Source organism: Pinus tabuliformis, chromosome 3_2, assembly GCF_031772625.1.
Source record: "Pinus tabuliformis cultivar Carrire ecotype Pingquan chromosome 3_2, CPIR1, whole genome shotgun sequence".
Taxonomy (NCBI): domain Eukaryota; kingdom Viridiplantae; phylum Streptophyta; class Pinopsida; order Pinales; family Pinaceae; genus Pinus; species Pinus tabuliformis.
In genome coordinates this window covers 173627553-173651270 of record NC_142302.1, presented here as the reverse complement: position 1 = coordinate 173651270, position 23718 = coordinate 173627553, and the positions used below count along the sequence as shown (strand labels likewise).

Genomic DNA, 23718 nt, shown 5'->3' with positions numbered 1-23718 from the left:
TTGAATTTAAATAGGGAGTATTCCATTTTTTCCTCCCAACCATCTAAGATAACCCTAAATTGACAATTGAAGGAACATTATATTTTAGCAGTAGTCTAACGTGACTGCTTTTTTGCCCTGAAAATCATGGAAATTCCAGCAATATTTTGATAAAATCCGGCAGGGATTTTTGTAAATCTAGGTTAGAGTAGTCAAATTTCAAGATTTTGGGTGCCCCAGAGATTTTTGATGGTGCTAAATTTATTTCCGCCATCAAAAACATGATTCAAACACTGCTACTTGTAGATTTCTTGAATTTTTTTTTTAACCTTAATTTCGTCCACTTTTTATCACCCAAACAATTCTTTCATGTAAGTAAACAACTCCTATATTTTATACATAATAGTTATTTTAAATTATATAATTTTTCTATTTATATGGAAAAATTATAAAAAAATCCATTTATTATACACCCAACTACTTGATTATAAAAGTGTAAAGGTTGTCGATGGTATTGACCACCCAAAGAAATTTCCAAACTTAACCACATTAATTTCATTTCTGAAAAAAAATAATATAGTATTGAATAGATTAAATCTATCTCTAATATAAAAAAATATTTATTTATTTTATTAAATATTATATAAATTAGAATATACACTAGATATCATTTTTGGGATTCACCCAATGCAATGAGTGCTAAGTGAACTATTCAAAAATCATGAGAAATTAGTCACTTTACGACTACCTCTCATGAAAATGGTCATACTTTGAATGACTTACTTAACGCAGTTGAATCCCAAAAATGATATCTAATATAATGCACTGCGTAAATCCCCCACACTTAAATTCAAAAAGAGTCAAGGGATCTCTACTTGAATGGTTCATGAGGCACAATACTTGCTAAGGTTTTGCAAATGGGGTAGCAAGCTAAGTGGGCTTGATTGTGGGGAAAAAATCCACAGTTAAGCGCGCTTGAGCCAGAGGAGTTCTGGGATGGGTGACCTCCTGGGAAGTCCTGGTTACCGGGTGCAAGCCCCGGAAGTGATGATTGATGCTATGTGATTCGTTCTCCACATTTCACTAGTTTCAATCCCACTTCTTCACCCCTGTGAGCATCACCCGATGCAATGAGTGCTAAGTGAACTATTCAAAAATCATGAGAAATTAGTCACTTTACGACTACCTCTCATGAAAATGGTCATACTTTGAATGACTTACTTAACGCAGTTGAATCCCAAAAATGATATCTAATATAATGCACTGCGTAAATCCCCCACACTTAAATTCAAAAAGAGTCAAGGGATCTATACTTGAATGGTTCATGAGGCACAATACTTGCTAAGGTTTTGCAAATGGGGTAGCAAGCTAAGTGGGCTTGATTGTGGGGAAAAACTCCACAGTTAAGCGCGCTTGAGCCAGAGGAGTTCTGGGATGGGTGACCTCCTGGGAAGTCCTGGTTACCGGGTGCAAGCCCCGGAAGTGATGATTGATGCTATGTGATTCGTTCTCCACATTTCACTAGTTTCAATCCCACTTCTTCACCCCTGTGAGCATCACCCGATGCAATGAGTGCTAAGTGAACTATTCAAAAATCATGAGAAATTAGTCACTTTACGACTACCTCTCATGAAAATGGTCATACTTTGAATGACTTACTTAACGCAGTTGAATCCCAAAAATGATATCTAATATAATGCACTGCGTAAATCCCCCACACTTAAATTCAAAAAGAGTCAAGGGATCTCTACTTGAATGGTTCATGAGGCACAATACTTGCTAAGGTTTTGCAAATGGGGTAGCAAGCTAAGTGGGCTTGATTGTGGGGAAAAACTCCACAGTTAAGCGCGCTTGAGCCAGAGGAGTTCTGGGATGGGTGACCTCCTGGGAAGTCCTGGTTACCGGGTGCAAGCCCCGGAAGTGATGATTGATGCTATGTGATTCGTTCTCCACATTTCACTAGTTTCAATCCCACTTCTTCACCCCTGTGAGCATCACCCGATGCAATGAGTGCTAAGTGAACTATTCAAAAATCATGAGAAATTAGTCACTTTACGACTACCTCTCATGAAAATGGTCATACTTTGAATGACTTACTTAACACAGTTGAATCCCAAAAATGATATCTAATATAATGAATGAGTGCTAAGTGAACTATTCAAAAATCATGAGAAATTAGTCACTTTACGACTACCTCTCATGAAAATGGTCATACTTTGAATGACTTACTTAACACAGTTGAATCCCAAAAATGATATCTAATATAATGCACTGCGTAAATCCCCCACACTTAAATTCAAAAAGAGTCAAGGGATCTCTACTTGAATGGTTCACTTGCTAAGGTTTTGCAAATGGGGTAGCAAGCTAAGTGGGCTTGATTGTGGGGAAAAACTCCACAGTTAAACGCGCTTGAGCCAGAGGAGTTCTGGGATGGGTGACCTCCTGGGAAGTCCTGGTTACCGGGTGCAAGCCCCGGAAGTGATGATTGATGCTATGTGATTCGTTCTCCACATTTCACTAGTTTCAATCCCACTTCTTCACCCCTGTGAGCATCACCCGATGTTCAAAAATCATGAGAAATTAGTCACTTTACGACTACCTCTCATTAAAATGGTCATACTTTGAATCACTTACTTAACGCAGTTGAATCCCAAAAATGATATCTAATATAATGCACTGCGTAAATCCCCCACACTTAAATTCAAAAAGAATATACACTATGAAGATAAAGAATATTTAAATGCAACTATATATTTCAATCTATGCAATATTTAATATATTAAAAATATTTCAACCCGTGTTTAGGATGTCCAATTCCTCCACCAGCACATAATACTGCAACTCAACAAAAGCTGTAATACCATGGGGAAATGCCCACCCTCCTTTCGTAAACGGCAAAGTCAACGCGAACCCAACTAAAATGCCCCGCTTATTTGGAAAAAACACACACAAGCTCGATTAATATTACTAAATTTTTGACCAGGAGGACAGGTTTTTTGAGCCAAGTATAAGTGTAAAGCGCGTTGACAGTGGGTCTTTCATCTACAAAGATCCCGGGGTCGAACCCCTTCCTCAACCAAACAAAAAAGGGACGAGGGTTTTCATAAGTCTTTCGGTTGCGCTTACACTCCTGTCCGGGGTGAACCTGCAGGAGGCGTCGAAGAGCAGATCAGTATGTATCTGTATGTATGACTGAAGCAACGGGTGGCGTTGTGAAGGAACGAATTGGAAACCCCTTTTTTTTTAATCGAATCAAGGGCTGAAGAATTCAGAGCTGAAAGTGGTTCGTTGGGTGCGGGATTGATCCGAAAGAAATTAAGGTGAGTGGATTTGAATGAAGTGATAATTAATAGAATGGCGGAGAGAGTAAAGCAGATGCTGGCATCGCCCATTCAGTTGGCGGATGAGGTATCGAAAACGGCTGAAGAAGCTCATTCTTTCAAGCAGGAATGCATGGAGGTGAAGAGACAGACGGACAAATTAGCTGCTCTGCTGCGACAAGCGGCACGGGCGTCGGGGGGCCTGTATGAGAGGCCAACAGGTCGAATTACAGAAGAAATAAATCAAGTCCTGGGAAAAGCTCTGGTTTTGGTGACGAAATGCAGGCGCAATGCGGTTCTGAAGAGGGTTTTCACCATAACATCGGCGGCGGCATTCAGAAAAATGAATTTCTTACTGGACAGCTCGATCGGGGACGTGACGTGGCTTCTGAATGTGTCTGCGAGCGGGGAAGATCGAGCAGATCATTTGGGTTTGCCTCCCATAGCGACAAACGATCCGATGCTTGGCCTGATCTGGGAACAGATAGCACGGTTGCACACAGGGAGCAGTCCCGAGGAGAAAGCGGACGCGGCAGCCTCATTGGTTTCTCTGGCCCAGGACAACGAGCGAAATGGGAAATTGATTGTCGAAGAAGGCGGAATCGGCCCCTTGCTCAAGCTTATCAAGGAAGGCACCGTTGAAGGCCAGGAAGCCGCGGCAAAAGCCATCGGGAAACTTGGTAAGGATCCTGAACGCGTTAGGCAGATAATTCAGGAGGGTGTGTGCTCTGTTTTTGCTAAGGTCTTGAAGGACGGTGGTCCAATGAAGGTCCAGAGTATGGTCGCCTGGGCTTTGTCTGAGTTGGTCTCCCATGATCCTGAATCGCAGGAGCATTTTGCCCAGAGTGGAATTATCAGGTCACTTGTTGGTCATTTGGCCTTTGAGACAGTTCCTGATCATAGCAAGTATACTGTCGGTGCCAAGGCCATGAGCATGCAATCTGTTGTCAATCTCGCAGCCAAAGATAATAATCGTCTTACTCAGACTCAGCCTCAGCCTCAGCCTCATCCTCATCCTCAACCTCAGACTCAGACTCAGACTCAGCCGCCCCTCCTGCATAGTAATAGTGATAATAGCGATTCCCCAAATCCACAACATGATAATGGCACCAAATATGCAACCCGCAGAGATATAGGATTGCCCTCTTTATCAGGCCTGAATCTGAAAGGCAAGGAAGCCGAGAATCCACTAGTAAAGGCTTCAATGAAGGCGGAAGCCGCCAGGGCTCTTTGGAAACTTGCTAAGAACAACATAAAGACTTGTAAAAGTATAACGGAGTCCAAGGCCTTGCTTTGCTTTGCAATACTATTAGAAAAGGGCAAAGGTGAAGTGCAGTATAATTCGGCCATGGCAGTGATGGAGATTGCAGCTGTAGCAGAGGAGTATCCTGATTTGAGAAGATCTGCGTTTAAGACCAACTCTCCTGCTGCTAAGGCATTGGTTGATCAGCTTCTCAGAATTATACAAGATGATGATTCTGAATCTCAACTTTTGATTCCCTGCATAAAATCGATTGGATGCCTTGCTCGGACCTTCCCTGCTAGAGAAACCAGGCTCATCCATCCGCTTGTGAAACATCTAGATAATAGAGACTTATATGTGAGCGGAGAGGCAGCCACTGCACTGGGCAAGTTTGCCTGCAGGGAAAATTATCTACATATGGAGCATTCCAAAGCCATCATTGAGTCGTCTAGTGCTCCGCACTTGGTCCAGCTTGCGTACTTTGGAGAAGGGATGGCTCAGGTTCCTGCGTTGGTTCTTCTCTGTTACCTTGCTTTACATGTTGGTGACAGTGAAGCTCTTGCCAAAGCAGAAGCATTGTCAGCGCTGGAATGGGCATCTAAGCAGGTTTCTCTCATTCAGAATCCTCATTTGGAGAGCCTGCTTCCAGAGGCCAAAAGCCGTCTCGAACTCTACCAATCCAGAGGATATCATCGATTCCATTGATTTGAGTTGAATTGGGAGGACATGAGATGGCATTAGCTTAGGTAATTTGTTTAACTCTCCCTTGATCTACAATTAAAGAAAAATTTTGTTCGTTTGGTGTCTATCTGTGAGGGAGGTGTGTTTCTAATTTGTATATTGTAAAGAAATTGATTTATTTGTTTTGATTGATTCATGACTTTTTGAAGAAATTTACTTGACCTGCGCTTGTATGGAATATTCTTTTGACATGTTTATAAATTGGAGCTTTTTAGCTGTTCACATCTCCTCCTTCCCCATTTTTCAATAGACAGTGTCTTGTTGATCTGTTTGTAATGTTTTTAAAATAATTGTTGATCATCTTTTTTCCAATTGTCAGTTCATCTTTGAGCAGTCTCTATCTTTCATCAGGCTAGCCAAAGGGCTAAAGCGTGTGTATCACCTGTGCAATCCTTGTTCTGTTAATCTTTCATTTTAGTGTTCAAGTCATTTGAAGAGCTTCGCGCACGAAATCCTTTGCAATACATTTTTTTCGTAAATGAATGTTTGCAAATTAGTCCTGTAGCATTTGACATAAAATTCTACCTTTCAGTTTTAGTTGAAATGATTTATTGCACGGCTATGGAGATATCACTTGAAGTTCTGTACATGTCAACATCAAAAAAGTTAAACTTGTTTAGATCCATCTCAAACTTGGATTTATCAAACACTAATAAGTTTTCTGAAGGTGTAATTTTATTATTATTATTTAAATATGAAGGATCAAAGTTCTTAAGACATGGTTTTTTAAAATTATTTAATATGAAGGAATAAATATATGACATGAAATTAAATGATAAAATGTTTACACCATAAAAAATTGTATCCCTCTGAGTGCTTGATAAATTTGAGTTTAAGATAATCTAGGCTGATTTAATTGTAAATGCAACTTTCTTGCTACACATGTCCACAGTATTCTATATATTCTTATTTCACAGTATTCCACATGTTCTTATTTCAAAACTTTAATTGTAAATGCAGCTTTCTTGCTGCACATGTCCACAGTATTCCATATATTCTTATTTCATAGTATTCCACATGTTCTTATTTCAAAACTTAAAGATCTTTTATTGAGCTGAAACATCATGTAGAGAATGAGAATGAGACAGGGTCAGCTTGACTTAGTGATCAATTATCAACAGGTATCAATGTTTTCAAATCTCAATTCACATAATAGGTCAGGTCTTACTACTTGAAGTAGGTACATATATTAAGCAACAGTAAAATTGGGTCCCGTCTTCTTGAAGAGCTTAAGCTTACGGAAGTTCGCAATGTTGTTGAAACTCAGCGTATTGTATGTTTCCGTTTGTGTTTCACACGTTATTTTAGCTGGTCTTTGATTCCAGATAGTGTTTATCATACAGATTTTGTAATGTTTTGCATGGAACTGGAGTTTTCTCTTTTTCTTTCTGTTAATTGATGATTTATGTTGCGAGTTTAAACATGTAACTGACTAGCAGTATTGGTGAGTGAACCTGATGAATTTCAAGGCTGATAGGATTCGGAGTTCTTTTGATTGATAATTTCTGTTGGTAGTTTAAACATGCAATTGGCTAGAAGTATTGGTGAATGAACCTAATGAATTTCAAGGTTGATAGATTTTAGGGTTAAGTATCCTAAGACAGGTTATATTATTTGAATCTCAACTGTAGCGGGTGCATAAACAATGAATCTAAGACATCAAGGAAAAACCTAAGGGCCTAGTGAATCTTGGATGCACTATGGGAAATAGATTTCTATTTCAGGTTATGTTCTAGAATATGGACACAATATCCTGCTCCTAGGATAGACATAGTATCCATGAAGATTAAAAAGACACTGTAAAAGCAAAGGAAAATGATGCATTCAACTCAATCCAACGTTGCATGGTTGCATGGAGATACTTTTTGGTTGGAGGGGTGATGTCCATGCCCATTGGTAAAAGGTAGATCCACTTGAGTTTCATAGAAACTGAATGCATAACGCCATCCTGTTGAACGTTTATCATGATATTGTCACTTGCTATGAAAATTGGTATCATGGCATTGGGAAATTTTATTACAAAGAAAGTATCACTATATAAAATGAATTTGTCACATGTGGTTCACACAAGCAGAACCATCTCATTGATTTCGCTATTGGTTGTTTTGGCTCTCAGAATATATAGAGAGAAAACAAATAAAAATAATGCCATAAAAATTGGAATTGTTGCATTGGGAAATCTTATTACAAAGAAGTTATTGCTCTATAAAATGAATTTGTCACATGTAGTTCACAAAATCCAGAACCACCTCATTGAATTTGCTATTGGCTCCCAATAGGGCTTCTATTAGCTCCCAGTCAATTCCTGGTGAGCTCTATGCCCAACACCTTTACTTCTCAGTCCATGGGATTATTGCTATGTTGCAAGAAACAACCCCCAAACTGGCATACCTGTACCCGAAAAGCCTTGAAACATGCCACTGAAATGCAGCCAAAATGCCTATATGGCATATCCAGATTTTGAAACACTACTGAAATGCTGCTGAAATGTTTCGGGGGCCTTTCGGCCCAAATCTTCCCTGCTTCCATGGCTTTTTTGCTTCCGTGGTTTCACCCAAGAAGGGTGTGGAGACCTTATATGGCCAAAAAAGATTTAATCTACCACTAAAATTTACCTCTAATTACTCCACAAACTAATTTATCTCTAATCAATCCATGCTTTAGTTCTGCTAAAAAAACACTTTGTTCTATTTTTGTTAATGAGGATGAAGATGAGGATTATTAGGATATGTAACTGTACTTGTCATTAGCTAATGTTTTATTTCATTTTCAGCACATATAGCCATGTATAAAGGCTGATTTTGGAATCTTGGTTGTACAGCCTCATCTATAAAGTATAATTTTAGATTCTGCATCATGTAATCATCTGTGAGAGTTAACATAGACTGGATTTCCTTCTAAAATATCACTTATGTGTCTTATTTTTTTTTTTTCTTGCAAGATAATGTGTTATTAACTTATTTTCTAAAAAAATTACACACATGACGATTGGACATTTCCATTTTGGGGAGGTCATGTTTCCAGCCCTCCCCATTTTGTAAAATTCCAGACATTTCTACGTTTCATGCAACTTAGGGTTATTGTCTACATAATTATGCCTTACTTCAAGACACCTTTTCTGTTTTGGATGTGAACCATAGTAGCAAGATTCAATATGGAAGTATACATCCAGAAGACACTAAAATATTTATTTTATTTAAAGTTTTTAAGAATTTCAGCACAAGTAAAGTGAAATAGATCAATTTGGTGATCTAGATTATATTTATAGGTCCTTTTAAAATAAATTTCATAATTCTAATTAGTTTTGTTTTGCTGGTGGACGGTTCCCTTTTGGATTTACGAGTTCCTGAAGGCCATAGTTATATTATCAAAGACAATAGGTTGACTGTACTATTGCCAAATTTCCATACAGCAAAAGACAATAAAGATAAATCTTGCTGTTATAATGCTAGAGGAAAAAAGATGCCAATGCCAATTTTTTCTCCAATAGTAGACTCATGCGCATATCCCTGGGCAATATATGGCCCCAGATTCCCCTTTTTTCCATGTTTGGAGGGAGGTACCATCAATTGAAAGTGGGTTAGTACTGCACCCTTTGATAATGGATGTCTCGATTATAATCAGTATCCTTTTTATGATCCCTCTCCTCTCTTGGTTGGTTGAAAGTTCTCTTAGCAGATGGACGTTGATATTTTACTTTCTCGGGTTCTAGGAGATAACTGCCCATGTAACAGTTTTGAAGACATTGAGAGCATTTTGGTTAGGTTCCCGTCTGAAAAATTTCAATGTAGCTTTTCTCACTCCGCTGTTTTCTGAGAACAAAGGCTAACTGGGGCTTTCCATTCGATTATAATCAGCATACTTTTTATGATCCCTCTCCTCTCTTGGTTGGTTGAAAGTTCTCTCAGCAGATGGACGTTGATATTTTACTTTCTCGAGTTCTAGAAGATAACTGCCCATGTAACAGTTCTGAAGACATTGAGAGCATTTTGGTTAGGTTCCCGTCTGAAAAATTTCACTGTAGCTTTTCTCACTCCGCTGTTTTCTGAGAACAAAGGCTAACTGGAGCTTTCCATTGCCATCCCTTGTAGCATTGTATCTTTACCACTCTAACACGCATCCCGCAACCCACGCTTTTGATGCATCAACCTCGAGGAACGTGTTTTAGCACCACAGAGAAAAGCAAGAACAGATTGCCCATGGAAATTGTTCACGGCTAGAAGCCGTGCCAGTAAAATCAAGAAAGTAGGCATGGTAGGGTGTCAGTCTTCAGAAGGCATGTCATGTGCGCCTAAAGAAACTAATTACAATGCCAAGTTCATGCATTTTCATCACATTTAATTGCCATTTATCAAGAGTCCTATTATCCAATTTCCTCATACCCAACAGTCCATGGAAACCCCTCGAAAGACACGCCGACATAGGCGGTTCGCTTCTTAGAACGTGTAACAGGCTTCCCTTGTTCCTTGAAAGATTGTATTGACTTTTCAGCGCTTTAATGTTGTAGTATTTAGTGTTTTGGAATAGTTTTCATGGGATAATTTTTTATTTTTAAAAAAAATATATACAACTAAATAATATAAATATAATACACTATATAATATTAAATTACATGGATTCAAAATATTGATTAAAATGATAAAACTACAGGTAATTTATTAGTTTAATTTATATCAATTAATAATTCCAATTTTCACAAACCAGTTGTCACTGGTTAAAAGAAACCATTACAATGTTTTTTTTTTAATAACATTCAAATCCTTTTTTTAATAATATTCAAATCCTAACTTTGAATATGCAGTTTCCCATCCTCGTTTGTTATTTGTGTGAATTTTATGAATATATATTTTTTATTCAAGCTCTAGACTATGATATTACAAATGTTATTTGTAGTGTGAGTGTCAAATTGAATGAAGGCACATTGCAAGCGGCATTGGAGACAACTTCCGGCTAGAAACTGGTCTCAAGGTTTTCTGGAAGACAACTTCTGTGTAGAAAGTGGTCACTGAAGGTGTTGCAAAGACACTGGGTTTCTAATCAAGCGTTAGATTTAAGCATTTTGCCATTTCGGAAAGTAGACTCAAATTAGCATAGCTTTTTGAATCATTGTTGTGCTTCCAGTGATTATAGGTCCCTTTGACGGTTTCAAAAGGCATTTGAAAGAGCATCAAAATTTTAATTTTAATGTGAAGTATCATTTATTATGAATATTGAGGTCAATATTGAAATTTGAAGTATCATTTATTATCAATATTGAAGTTAGGCTATAAAATGCTTTGCTGGTTCAATTTTTAAATTAATTTGAAGGAATTTTTTTTTTGAACTTCAACTAAAAAATTATATATATATTTTTCGCAACGTGACACATTTAAGTGAGTGAGATAAGCATAAATTTGAAATCTTTTCTAAAGTTTTTATTCAATCGCATTGTTGATATTTTTTTGGATTGACAAGGTTTGGAATCCCTTGAACTTTTCTTTGCTGTTTTTTCTCATCAGTTTTTGTTTTCACTGTAAAGAGATACTTTTTTGTTATTCATTAAAAATGAATAAAAAAAGTAGAGTTTCAGAAATACAAGGTTCCCAGATAGACTGAAAAATGAACTATAGTAGCAGATCAATGGCGAGGACTCATACTGGCAGAGGGATGCAGCCCTGAGTATCAAAAGGACCTGACAAAACTAATCTAAAAAACTCCTGAATAAAATAGTCCTGTAACTGCTAGTGAATACAGAAAATACAGCTAGATAAGACAAACATTAAACAGGAATGATTAAGAGAGCACATTCAAATCAGAGTTGACCAAGCTGGCCTGCAGACTTTGGAATAAATTTGCTGAAAACTTTTTTGCTGTCACTGAGTTTTATGACATGAGAGCCATAACAATAACAATATAAGACAACATGATGCTTGTCCAACAAATTTATATCTATTAAGCAGTCATATAAGTTCAAAATTATGATATTTAAATCCGTCATTGTACTTAGACCATTCATGTGCATTGGACGCTTTTTCCCTTGTTCATCCTTCTCTTGGCCCTTGTAGATAATTGAACCAACCAAGGTTGCCATGTTTGGTTCTTTTCAGGTGAAAGCTTTCAACAAACCAAGGATCTATGTAACCATGGCTAGCTCCAGAATCTATTAAAATTCTTACGGGTTGGTTATTGATTTAATTTTGATGCAGGTGCATAGATGGGGCACAAAATTTGATGAAGACTAGACAAAGCTTGCCAATGTGATGGATGGTCACATGGTGATGTTGGGAGAAATTTTAAATGTTTTGTAAATATTTACATTAGGAAGTGAGTTTTGTTTTTAGAATAAGTTGGAGGAAATATTTCCTAATGTAAATATAGTTTTAGTTTCCCTCATTTTGTGGAGAAGGGAAAACGATTCATCTTGTGACTCTTTGTTGTCCCATGTTACCTTTTTTTAAAAGATGAGGAGTGTTTGAGAATAGCAGTGTAGCGGAGGCAAAAGAGGAGGAGAAGAAGAGAAGCTCCAGCGCGAGGAGAAGATGCAGAGATCAAGAGGCTTGGGCTGCACATGCCCACATTGTATATCTGGCTAGTTTAATGTATAGTTGAATTTGATTAATGGACAGTTGTTTATATGCTTGTGTGTGTTAACTTCTTTGTTTGCATACTGTTAGTGAAGTTGTTTGTCTGCACTTGTTGAGTCAATTTATGTTAAGAATCTGAATGTGCTGAGAAGCGTGGTGGTTGTAGATGTGCTATGTATTGATGGTATACTGTTATTGGGCCTTATATTGTCATGGATAGTTGAGTACATGTTATTGATATGACACTGGTGCTAGTATATTATACGCTGAGTTCATATGAAGGAAACATGAATATTGTGGCCTCAACTGTTGTGTAGCTATGAACATTTTTTTTGTATTTTGGTTCAAATCCTCGTGGGAGAGTGTTCCCTATGTTCCGACTTAGTGGTTGTGTGAGATTTACATCGACTAAGAGCTATTACAGTAGAACATAGCATTCTGTTTTGGAAACGCTGTTAAAATGCCCTCTGATTGTTTTCGATTGGCAAAGTGTATGGTGTGATTGCCCATTTGTATTTTTTGGATTCTTGTCGTAAATTGTTAGGGTCCCACCCTAACCCCCTTATTTATGTCATGGGATCACGTCATAGTCCAGAGTCAATAAAGCCCATATTAATATTTGTAAGTGGTTAACCCGCAATTAATGACGGGACCACAGTTAGTTGCAAATGGGCAGTAGTATTAGATAGATGATATTAATAAAACCCACGGTATTGGCCCGTGGTATTGCATGTAGGAGTCATATATAAAGGATAGAGACTCCCTGCAAGGAGTATCGTGTCTTATTTTGTAATCGAGCTCTGCTCTATTGGAGGTTGCCCCCTCGAAGAGGCATGTGAACATTGCTCTTTGAATAATAAAATCATTGCTATTCTGTATTCTGGGTATCTTTTCTTCGCATATTCGGTGTTTTGGGTATCTTTTCTTCGCATATTCTGTGTTTGGGTATTTCTTTGCAGGTTAAGAGCATAACAAGTGGTATCAGAGCACTTTCCAGGGCTCGGTGGGATCTCCAAATTTTAGCAATTTTTTTTTTTTTTGGCTAGAGACGTGTTCCGGCGTCTTTAAACCACGGGATCTGTCGTTAAGCGCATAACCTTGCGGATTTGGGGAGGCATGCACGCAGGAAATACAAGAGGTGGTCACGTCTGTTGGACTCCCTTGTAACCCCTGTGGGTACCCCTTCGAGTAGTAGCGCATTAGACAGAACCGCGCACGGACTGTCTTCCACGTACCCTCTCGGTATATAGGAAGCCCCCTAGGCTCCCTTGAAACCTCGCCATAGATAAACCTTCGGCTGTCTTGTGGCTACAGTACATCGAGAACAACACTCGGAGAGATTATTCGCCCGTACGATAGGGTAGTCGGGTTGTACGGCTAAGGGTACGGTCGATCCTCCTTAGTTAGAGCCCTGAAACATTGGGTCGAGTACTACTATCAGACCATTATGTATATTGCGATCTGTAGCACCTGACACTCCTCAAGACCATAGTTCTCTTTCTATCGGGGGATCACACATCATCTATTCCAGATCAGCGGGTGCAAAGAAGGGCAGCAGCAGCAGACATCAGTCCGGCAGCTCCATCAGATCAGCAGCAGCAGTTGTTCCACCATTCAGATCTCTCAGATCCACCAGATCGGAGTAGTTGTGAAGGGTTCCTGTACCTGGATATACTTTTCGAAGGACTTTTGGCGGCATTGACATTTTGCGGATTTGGCGACTGCAGTATTGATCAGGAAGGAGTAAAACTCTATTAGGAGTTTTCAAAAAAAAAAAAAAAGTCTGAGATCTTCCGGGGCGCTTATTGGTGATCTAGCCCATCAGAATCAGGACGACGAGCTGAGCAAGGTGGTACCATTCAATTTCTTAGTAAAAATTTTTAGGCGGTCCCAAATTTTTCATCAGGTTGGTGTATGGTAGAAACCCGCGCTCAAGTGATGGCCAATGAAAGGATGGACAAAATTGAAGACCATGTGAACTCCATCCAAACTACGGTGAACGAAATCCAACATGAGATTAAAGGAATAAATCTCCAGATACAGAATGCACTCTCGAAGGGCAAGGAGCCAGCCCACGAGGAGGCGTATCATGGCCATGAATACCATGAGGGTGAGTCTAACCACTCTCCTCACGTCTGGCACACCCATCCACCACCCAGTCAGCGACCTCCCAAGTTGGATATGCATAAATTTGACGGGTCTCACACGTCCGCATGGCTAGCACAAATGGAGCAGTATTTCAAATTGAATCATATCCTAGATGAGAAGACCAAGCTTATGGTGGGCACCATGTACTTGGACAATGAACGATGGCAATGGGGGGAATGGCATCAGCGTTGCAATGGAAATTTTCAGACTTGGGCCCAATTTGCCAAAGCTCTTCGAAATCGCTTTGAACAGGAAGACTCTTTTTTGGGGCGTCTCACTAAGCTCCGACAGACGGGTACAGTGGATGAATATATTACCGCTTTTGAAGCCTTAGCCTTCCGCACTAAGGGTCTCACAGATGAGTTCTACATGGAATGCTTTATCAACGGTCTTAAAGAAGCCATCAAAGCTCAAGTTCTACTCCACCACCCTCCCACGTGGACAGAGGCTTGCCAGGTAGCTCGTAAGGTGGAACGTGCATTAACAGCCCAATCCAGCTGCCCCAACTTCCCCGCTAAAGGTCGTCCCCCACAGGCTCCCAACACGACTCAGACACTTAAGATTCAAAAGGTGTCACCTGCGGAAATGGCCGAAAGAAGGAAGCAAGGACTATGTTACTACTGTGATGAAAAATATTCCCCGGGTCATAAATGCAAGGAGCCCAAGTTTTTTCAAATAGATGCCACTGACTAGCTCCACCGAGGAAGATCCACCACTTGAGGAACCGGAGGCGATCGAAGAAGATAACCAAAGGGAGATTGTATCTGACGAACCAATTATTTCGCTAAATGCATTGGCAGGAATTTCTTCCCCTCAAACTCTCAAAATCAGGGGTTTTCTTAAACATCGCCCAGTAGTAGTCTTGATTGATAGTGGAAGTACCCATAATTTCATCCATCAAAAGATCGTTGAAGCAGCGCATTGTTTTGTTCGGGCAGTTTCTAACTTCCAAGTCCAAATTGCAGATGGGGGCACAATGAAATGTGAAGGCCGCTGTGAAAATGTCAAACTTCAAATGGGGGATTATCAATTGAAAACCCACATGTTTGCAATACACATGGGGGGTTGCGACATTGTCCTAGGCGCGGAATGGCTCCGCGCTCTTGCGCCAATCACAATGGATTTCCAGGAGTTATATATGAGTTTTAAGCAGAACAACTCCACACATACCCTCCGTGGACTACAGGCGGGAGCCCCCTCTATCATCAGCTCGCATAGGATGGAAAAATTGTCAAAAAAGGGCCATCATGGAGTGGTAGCTCAATTTAATGCCATCCAGGTAGTCGAAACCATGTCTCTGCCAATTCATCCTGAGATGCAACAGATTTTAAATAAACATCGGACGGTCTTTGACAAGCCTCATGAGCTTCCACCCTCGCGAGGGGAACATGATCATAGCATCACATTGGTTCCAGGGGCCCAACCCCAAATGTGCGGCCATACAGATATCCGTTCACCCAAAAGAATGAAATAGAAAAAATCATCAAGGAATTGTTGGAAGCAGGTGTCATTCGCCCCAGCATTAGTCCTTATTCATCCCCAGTGGTCATGGTCCTCAAGAAAGATGGGGAGTGGCGGATGTGTCCCGACTTCAGGGCCCTCAATAAGTTGACAGTCAAAGATAAATTTCCCATCCCGGTGGTTGACGATTTGCTGGATGAACTCAATGGGGCTCAATTCTTCACTAAGTTGGATCTTCGCTCAGGCTACCACCAAATTCGCATGAAGGAAGTCGACATTCCCAAGACGGCTTTCAGAACTCATGAAGGCCATTATGAGTTCCTGGTCATGCCATTTGGTCTCTGTAATGCCCCCTCTACTTTTCAGAGCCTTATGAATCACCTCCTCAAACCATATCTCAGAAAATTTGTCCTTGTCTTCTTCGATGACATCCTCATCTATAGTGGCACTTGGGTGGCACATCTTCAGCATGTAGATCTACTCTTGCAATTGCTCCGCAAGCATAAATTATTTGTCAAGATGTCTAAGTGTTCGTTTGGCATGGAAGAAGTTGAGTATTTGGGCCACATTGTGGGGCGTGAAGGTGTCAAGGTGGACCCCAAAAAGATCCAGGCAATGCAAGAATGGCCTCAACCTAAGACCTTGAAAAGCTTGAGAGGATTTTTGGGTCTCACAGGCTATTATCGTAAATTTGTCCGCAACTATGGCCGCATAGCAAAGCCCCTCACTCAACTCCTAAAGAAAAATTCCTTCTTCTGGAACGAGGAAGCACAATAGGCATTTACCGCTCTCAAAAACGCCATGTGTTCCACTCCCGTCTTAGCACTACCTGACTTCACCAAATCCTTTGTCATTGAATGTGATGCTTCGGGTACAGGTATTGGAGCGGTCTTAATGCAGGAAGGGCGACCATTGGCCTTCACCAGCCAACAACTTAGTGGGAGGAATCTGGGCCAATCTACCTACGAGAAGGAAATGATGGCCATCTTACATGCAGTCGAGACCTGGCGGCCTTACTTGTTGGGGCGACATTTCCAAATCCGCACAGATCATCACAGTCTTAAATATTTTTTGGAGCAACGCCTATCCTCCCCACAACAAAATAAATGGTTAGCCAAAATGCTGGGATATGATTATGAGATCATTTACAAGAAAGGGAAAGACAACAGTGTAGCAGATGCATTGTCGCGCCAATTTGAGGAGGAAAGTACTCTGCGCGCAATTTCCCTCCCCATTCCAGACTGGATTGAAGAGGCTCGCAGGGAATGGTTTTCACACCCCGGGCTCTCCCAACTCATTTCTCAATTGCAGGTAGATCCTAATTCCAGCAAGGGCTACTCGTGGCAGAATGATATTCTTCGCTACAAGGACAAAGTCGTAATATCACCAACATCCACCCTCAAAAGTCACATTTTGGCAGAATTGCATTCATCTCCCATTGCAGGACATTCAGGCTTTCAGAAGACGTATGCTTGCACCAGAAGATCATTTTTTTGGACCGGCATGAAACAGGACATCCTTACTTTCGTAGCAGAATGTGACGTCTGTCAACGCCACAAAGGGGAAACCGTCAACACACCAGGCACATTACAACCATTGCCCATTCCGGCATCAATTTGGACGGAGGTTTCCATGGATTTCATTACAGGTCTTCCAAAGTCTGGGAACAAGTCAGTCATCATGGTGGTTGTGGACCGACTGTCGAAGTATGCTCATTTCTGCGCCCTACCCCAACTGTTTACACCAACTTTGGTTGCTCAAACTTTCATGGATCAGATCTTCAAATTGCATGGCATGCCCACTTCTATTGTGTCCGACCGCGACCCAATCTTCACCAGTAATTTTTGGCAGGAACTCTTCAGAATACAAGGCACTCAACTCAAACTCAGTACTTCATATCATCCGCAAACAGATGGTCAAACCGAAGCCGTCAACAAATGTCTAGAAACCTACCTTAGGTGTTTCACTTCAGAAAAGCAACACCTTTGGGTACAGTGGTTACCTCTGGCTGAATGGTGGTATAACACCAACTATCATGCCACCATCAAAATGACTCCCTATGAAGCAGTCTATGGTCAACTTCTGCCTTCCCCTACTTCTTATTTCACGGGGTGCTCCAAAGTACAAGCCGTGGATCAACTCCTACAACACCGCGCAACCATGCTCGCCCATCTTCGCGAGAATCTTCATCAAGCTCAGAATCGCATGAAGCAACAGGCCGACCAACATCGCTCAGAGCGCCAATTTCAAGAAGGGGATCAGGTCTTTTTGAGGCTGCAACCATATAAGCAAACATCACTCAAAGACAAGGGTTGTCAAAAGCTCTCTCCAAAATTCTACGGACCATACCAAGTACTTCAGCGCATTGGAGAAGTGGCTTACAAGTTGGCTTTGCCACCTACAGCAAAAATCCACCCAGTTTTCCATGTATCGTGCCTCAAGAAAGTGATTGGGAACAATTGCCGAGTTCAAACCAGTCTACCTGAATTGGACGAAGAAGGGTCAATCTGGCTTCAACCCGAACAGATTCTAGACACAAGGGACAAGCACCTGCGCGGCCGCATGATTAAGGAAGTCCTCGTCAAATGGAAAGACACCTCTCCGGAAGATGCAACTTGGGAACCAGCCACTATTCTTCAGAAGTTTCCGCAGCTTCAGCCTTGAGGACAAGGCTAGTTTTAAGGGGGAGGGCATGTTAGGGTCCCACCCTAACCCCCTTATTTATGTCATGGGATCACGTCATAGTCTAGAGTCAATAAAGCCCATATTAATATTTGTAAGTGGTTAACCCGCAATTAATGACGGGACCACAGTTAGTTGCAAATGGGCAGTAGTATTAGATAGATGGTATTAATAAAACCCATGGTATTGGCCCGTGGTATTGCATGTAGGAGTCATATATAAAGGATAGAGACTCCATGCGAGGAGTATCGTGTCTTATTTTGTAATCGAGCTCTGCTCTATTGGAGGTTGCCCCCTCGAAGAGGCATGTGAACATTGCTCTTTGAATAATAAAATCATTGCTATTCTGTGTTCTGGGTATCTTTTCTTCGCATATTCTGTGTTCTGGGTATCTTTTCTTCGCATATTCTGTGTTTGGGTATTTCTTTGCAGGTTAAGAGCATAACATAAATCTTGTAGAAGAGTGTGTGGCCGCGCTCTGGAATAGTGGCTGCATGAATTTCTGTTAGTGATTGAGCGCTGTCATAGAAGAAAACAAAGCACCTTGTTTTGTTGAACACTGTGAAAACCCATTAAGATTTGTTCTTGAATGGTAAGTTCGAGTTAGCATTGTAAATCCCAATGAAGAGAGGCAAAGTAAGTCGTTGATAGTGTCAAGGAGCAAGTTAAGGCCATGGGAAGTCGATTAGAATAAGGCCGAGTCGTTTCACCTTCTCGAAATCCGAAAACAAAGTTTTTAGAGTGCTACGAAATGATTTCGTAGCGCTTACAATATTTTTTTTTGTACTCTACAAAATTATTTCGTAGCGCCTACAACCAACAGTTTCAAGATGGCATGTTTGGTCTTTAAAAGTTCGGTTGGCTTGCCCATTGCATCATTTGATAGATGAATTCCATGTAATTGGATGAGGTAAGTATTGGAAGGTTAGATGAATAATCTCTCATGGTATTTTGAGCAAAACGAATTCATACTCCTATATTGACTGCATAGTGTAAATGTTTCCTTAATTACTGTCAAATTGGATACATAGTTGTGGGTGGAGTTAGTTTTGAGTTATTGGCAGTCGGGGTAACCCGGTTGTCATCAAGTGGTATCAGAGCTAGATTTCTCTTTGCTGATGCAGTTAGAGCAACAGAGATTGGATTCTAGAGTTACAATACGATTGAAGATGAATTGAAGTGATAGTGGAGATGTATGTCAAGAAGAGTTGATCCATGTACAGATGGAATGTCCAGGTTTGAAGACAACTTGACAATGAAAAGAGGTTGAAGAGAAGAACTTTACAGCAAGAGTTTTCAAGAAGAGGTTCTATTACAGAGAACCTAGAGAAGAGAAGATACTAGGAGGATGACTTGGTATTGGGGACAAGTAGCAGACTTCTTACAAAGAGAAGAAGGCCTTGTTGCAACTCACTAGTAGACAAAGACAGTTCACCAGATGAGGAGATAAAGATGATTGTTATTAGTTACAACAAGGGTTCAGAGAAAAGTCACAAGCAGAAAAAGAAAAGTGCCAAAGCAGCTAGACTTAAAGGAATGAGTGATGAAGAGTTTGAGAAGGAGATGGTACAACATAACTCAATCATGTGAAACAATTACTACAAGAAAGTCAAGATGACTAGAGTTATGGTTGGTTAATGAGCAATCAAGAGGAAGAATGGTGCCAAGAATAGGAAGGTCTGCAACAACAAATGGATGACAATAGTAAGAAGAATTCTGCGGCAACAATTGTGTGTTCAAGTGAAGATTGAACCAGGAGGTAATAGTCTTTTGTTTTCAGTGAATTGTTGATTACAAGTAGCAAAGATGAATGTTTGCAGTTGAGGATGATGGCAAGGAACCTTGTAGTAGAAATTGAGGAAGAACAACACAGTTTTTAGAGGAAGGTGAGTAAATTGCATGCAAAAGTCGGAAGAGTAGGGAGTGCTAGGATGAAAATCCCAGAGGAAGGAGTCAACAAAAATACCAAAAGAAAACTAGGCATGGAAGAATTTAGTATGGTATTTACAAACAAGTTGATATAGTCAGCTTGTTGCAGTGGCTTGTGTGCAGTTCACTGTGAGCAGGGAGAAGCTCATAGAAGAAGGAGATTTGTGACTATTGAAAGTCATAGTAAAGGTTTAGAGAGAAGCCATAGTAGATCAAGTTAGGACAAACTTGATAGAGAAGTAGTTAAAATCAAATTACAACTAGAGATGATGAGAGGAATGCTATAGAAAGATGAGGAAGAACAAGGTTATAGATGGAGTCTCCAGAAGAAAGTAAAATGGAATTTGTTGTAGGTGAAGCTGAGATAGAGATCAAATGCTCAGTTGGAGGAAAAGCTTAAGGGTGATGAACACATGTGATGAAGCATATGAAGATTTGATGAGCAGCCTGAAGACAACAAATTTAAGCCAAGGACTGAATTAGAAGATGAAATTGACAAAAGGAAAGCAAGAAGGTATAGTTGGTTGTATGAAGAGACAACCTATGATTCTGAGGAAATTTTTGAGAAATGTATTGGCAAGTTTGAACAATTTGGCAACAAGTAAAGGTCAGAGTTCACATCATAAGCAATAGAAGAAGGTACAAGTCGATTAAAGATTTGGTAAGATTTTTAAACTTCATTGTGCAAGTGACACTAGAGAAAGGTGAGGATATTTTGCAACAACCTAGAGAAAAGAGTGCTCGAAGGGTTCTAGGGAAGAGAACCAGGAAGATGCCAAAAGCTTAAACTCAAGAGAAAGTTTTGTGAGGTATCATGTAGCAAGGTGGAGACTTGTCACTGCAGAGGCATGTTGCAATCTCATGAGTTGAAGTTGTTACGAGAAGACCAAATGCATATGACCAGGGGGTCATAGATTTTCGTGCCTTGGGAGTCTGATGCAAGGGCAAAGATGGGACACAAAATTCAACGAAGACTACACAAAAGCTTGCCAATGTGATGGGATGGTCACATGGTGATGTTGGGAGATTTTAAATTTTTGTAAATATTTACATTAGGAAGTGAGTTTTGTTTTTAGAATAAGTTGGAGGATATATTTCCTAATATAAATATAGTTTCAGTTTCCCTCATTTTGTAGAGAAGGGGAAATGATTATACTTGTGACTCTTGGTTGTCCCATGTTAGATTTTTTTTAAAGAGGAAGTGTGTTTGAGAAGAGTAGTGCAGTGGAGGCAGAAGAGGAGGAGAAGAGAAGCTCCAACACGAGGAGAAGAGACAGAGGTCGAGAGGCCTGAGTTGTACATGCCCACATTGTATATCTGGTCAGTTTAATGTATAGTTGAATTTGATTAATGAGTAATTGTTTATATGCCTCTGTGTGTGTTAAATTCTTTGTCTGCATACTGTTAGTGAAGTTGTTTGTCTGCACTTGTTGAGTCAATTTATGTTAAGAATTTGAATGTCTTGAGAAGCGTAGTGGGTGTAGATGCTATGTATTGATGGTATACTTTTATTGGGCCTTAGATTGTCATGGATCGCTGAATTCGGTGCTAATATATTATACGCCGAGTTCATATTGAAAGGAAACTTGAATATTGTGGCCTCAACCATTGTGTAGTTGTGCACGATTCTTTTGTATTTTGGTTCAAATCCCCGTGGGAGAGTGTTCCCTGTGTTTTGACGTAGTGGTTGTGTGAGATTTACAACGACTAAGTGCTGTTATAGTAGAACATAACATTCTATTTTGGAAACACTGTTAAAATGCCCTTTGACTATTTTCGATTGGCAAAGTGTATGGTGTGATTGCCCATTTGTCTTTTTGGGATTCATGTCGTAAAGCTTGTAGAAGAATGTGTGGCCGCAACCTGGAATGTTGACTGCATGAATTTCTGTTAGTGATTAAGTGCTATCATAGAAGAAAACAAAGCACCCCGTTTTGTTGAATGCTATCAAAACCCATTGAGATTCGTTCTTGAATGGTAAGTTCGAGTTAGCGTTGTAAATCCCAATGAAGAGAGGTAAAGTAAGTTGTTGATAGTGTAAAGGAGCAAGTTAAGGCTGCAAAAAGTTGATTAGAACAAGGCCGAGTTGTTTCACCTTCCGAAAACCTGGAAACAAAGTTTTTTAGAGCGCTACAAAATCATTTCATATTGCCTACAACCAATAGTTTCAAGACTACATGTTTGGTCTTTAAAATCCCAGTTGGCTTGCCCGTTGCATTGTTTCATAGATGAATCCCATGTAATTGGATGAGGTGAGGATTGGAAGGTTAGATGAAGAATCTCTCATGGTATTTTGAGCGAAGCGAATTCATACTCCTATATTGATTGCATAGTGTAAATGTTAACTAAATTACTGTCAAATTGGATATAGAGTTGTGGGTGGAGTTAGTCTTAGGTTATTGGCAACTGGGGTAATCCGGTTGTCATCAAATTTCCACTTCATGTGATTTGGATGATTTGTCTGCCTATTGTCCAAGGTTGCATAAATTCTTTGCATGCTTCTACCCATGTCTTCAATTATATGAGCTCCTTGAATGTTGTGTACAATCCTCATCTTATCTCCTTTGTGAGAGAAATTCTTGTACATATGTTCCCCCTCATGACCCGAACATTTGATGGGTTGATATCTTGGCCTTTTTTTGAATGAATTCGACTTCTTTGGCTCACTAGGTGTGAGATGTATTTGCTGATTTGTTTGAGAGTTGTTCCTAAAAAATGATAGTTTATAGCCCTTTTTCCTTTGCTCCATGTTGGTTTTCTTCTTGTCATCCTAGGCCTTTTGGAAAGTTGGCTTTCTTTTGTTTTGTTCATAGAGATACTTTGCTTTCATAATAGTTTCCTACAAGGTCTTGGGCTCATCAAATTTGATTTTGTCTTTGTAAAAAGAAGGCAATCCACTCAATAATTTTTATATCTCGACTTTTTCATCCTTGATAAAATTGACATACCTTGATAACTTCAAAATATTTTTTTCGTACTTCATGATTATTCTTTCAGGCTTAGGTTCAAAGAACTCTTACATTTTCCTATCAAAGTAGTGCTCAGACAAATACCTTTTTCTGAAAATAACTCTTGGATTTCTTTCATGGGATACTTTTCTCATTGAATTGCTTTACTTGTTTGAGTTGATTCCACCACATTGATACTGCCTTGAAGATGATAGATGGAAATTCCACCATCTAGATTGGGTGAATAGTTGTGCAATTGGAGATATTTTCCCATCTCCAATAACTAAGCTTCAACCTCTCCACTCCTCTTATGGTCACCATCAAAAGTAGGATTTTAATTTTCCTAAGATCTCCTTGCAAATCATCCATTTCAGCCCTCCTTTTATGTTTGACTATTGACAATATTGGGCTTTTTAAAGATTTAGAGAATGCATGAGCCATTCTATTTGAGTTTCTTGGTGAATGGAGTTGATGCCTATTAGCACTCATGGAATGCCTTAAACCTCTAGCATCCTACCCATTGACATGAGATATGTGCTCCATGCCTTGAATCTAATACCTTGTTTATTTTCTTTTGCAAAATTTTCATGCTTTGTAAAATTCAAGTATTGAGGTGATTTTGCTCTTATGGGGATCTGATCATCCTTTTATATATCATTCCTTCCATCTTGAGAGTCCTCATTGTCTCCACTAGCTCCTTGTTC

At 39.9% G+C, this 23718-nt stretch overlaps 1 protein-coding gene across 1 annotated transcript; it reads left to right on the top strand.

The window, feature by feature from the left end:
* The first annotated feature begins 2795 nt into the window (after positions 1–2795).
* Positions 2796–11913, top strand: LOC149180348 (uncharacterized). The gene is made up of 2 exons (XM_089416051.1): positions 2796–5288; positions 11469–11913. The coding sequence occupies exon 1, from the start codon at positions 3334–3336 to the stop codon at positions 5245–5247; it is 1914 nt and encodes a 637-aa protein (XP_089272177.1). The 5' UTR covers positions 2796–3333; the 3' UTR covers positions 5248–5288; positions 11469–11913.
* Positions 11914–23718: the final 11805 nt, after the last annotated feature.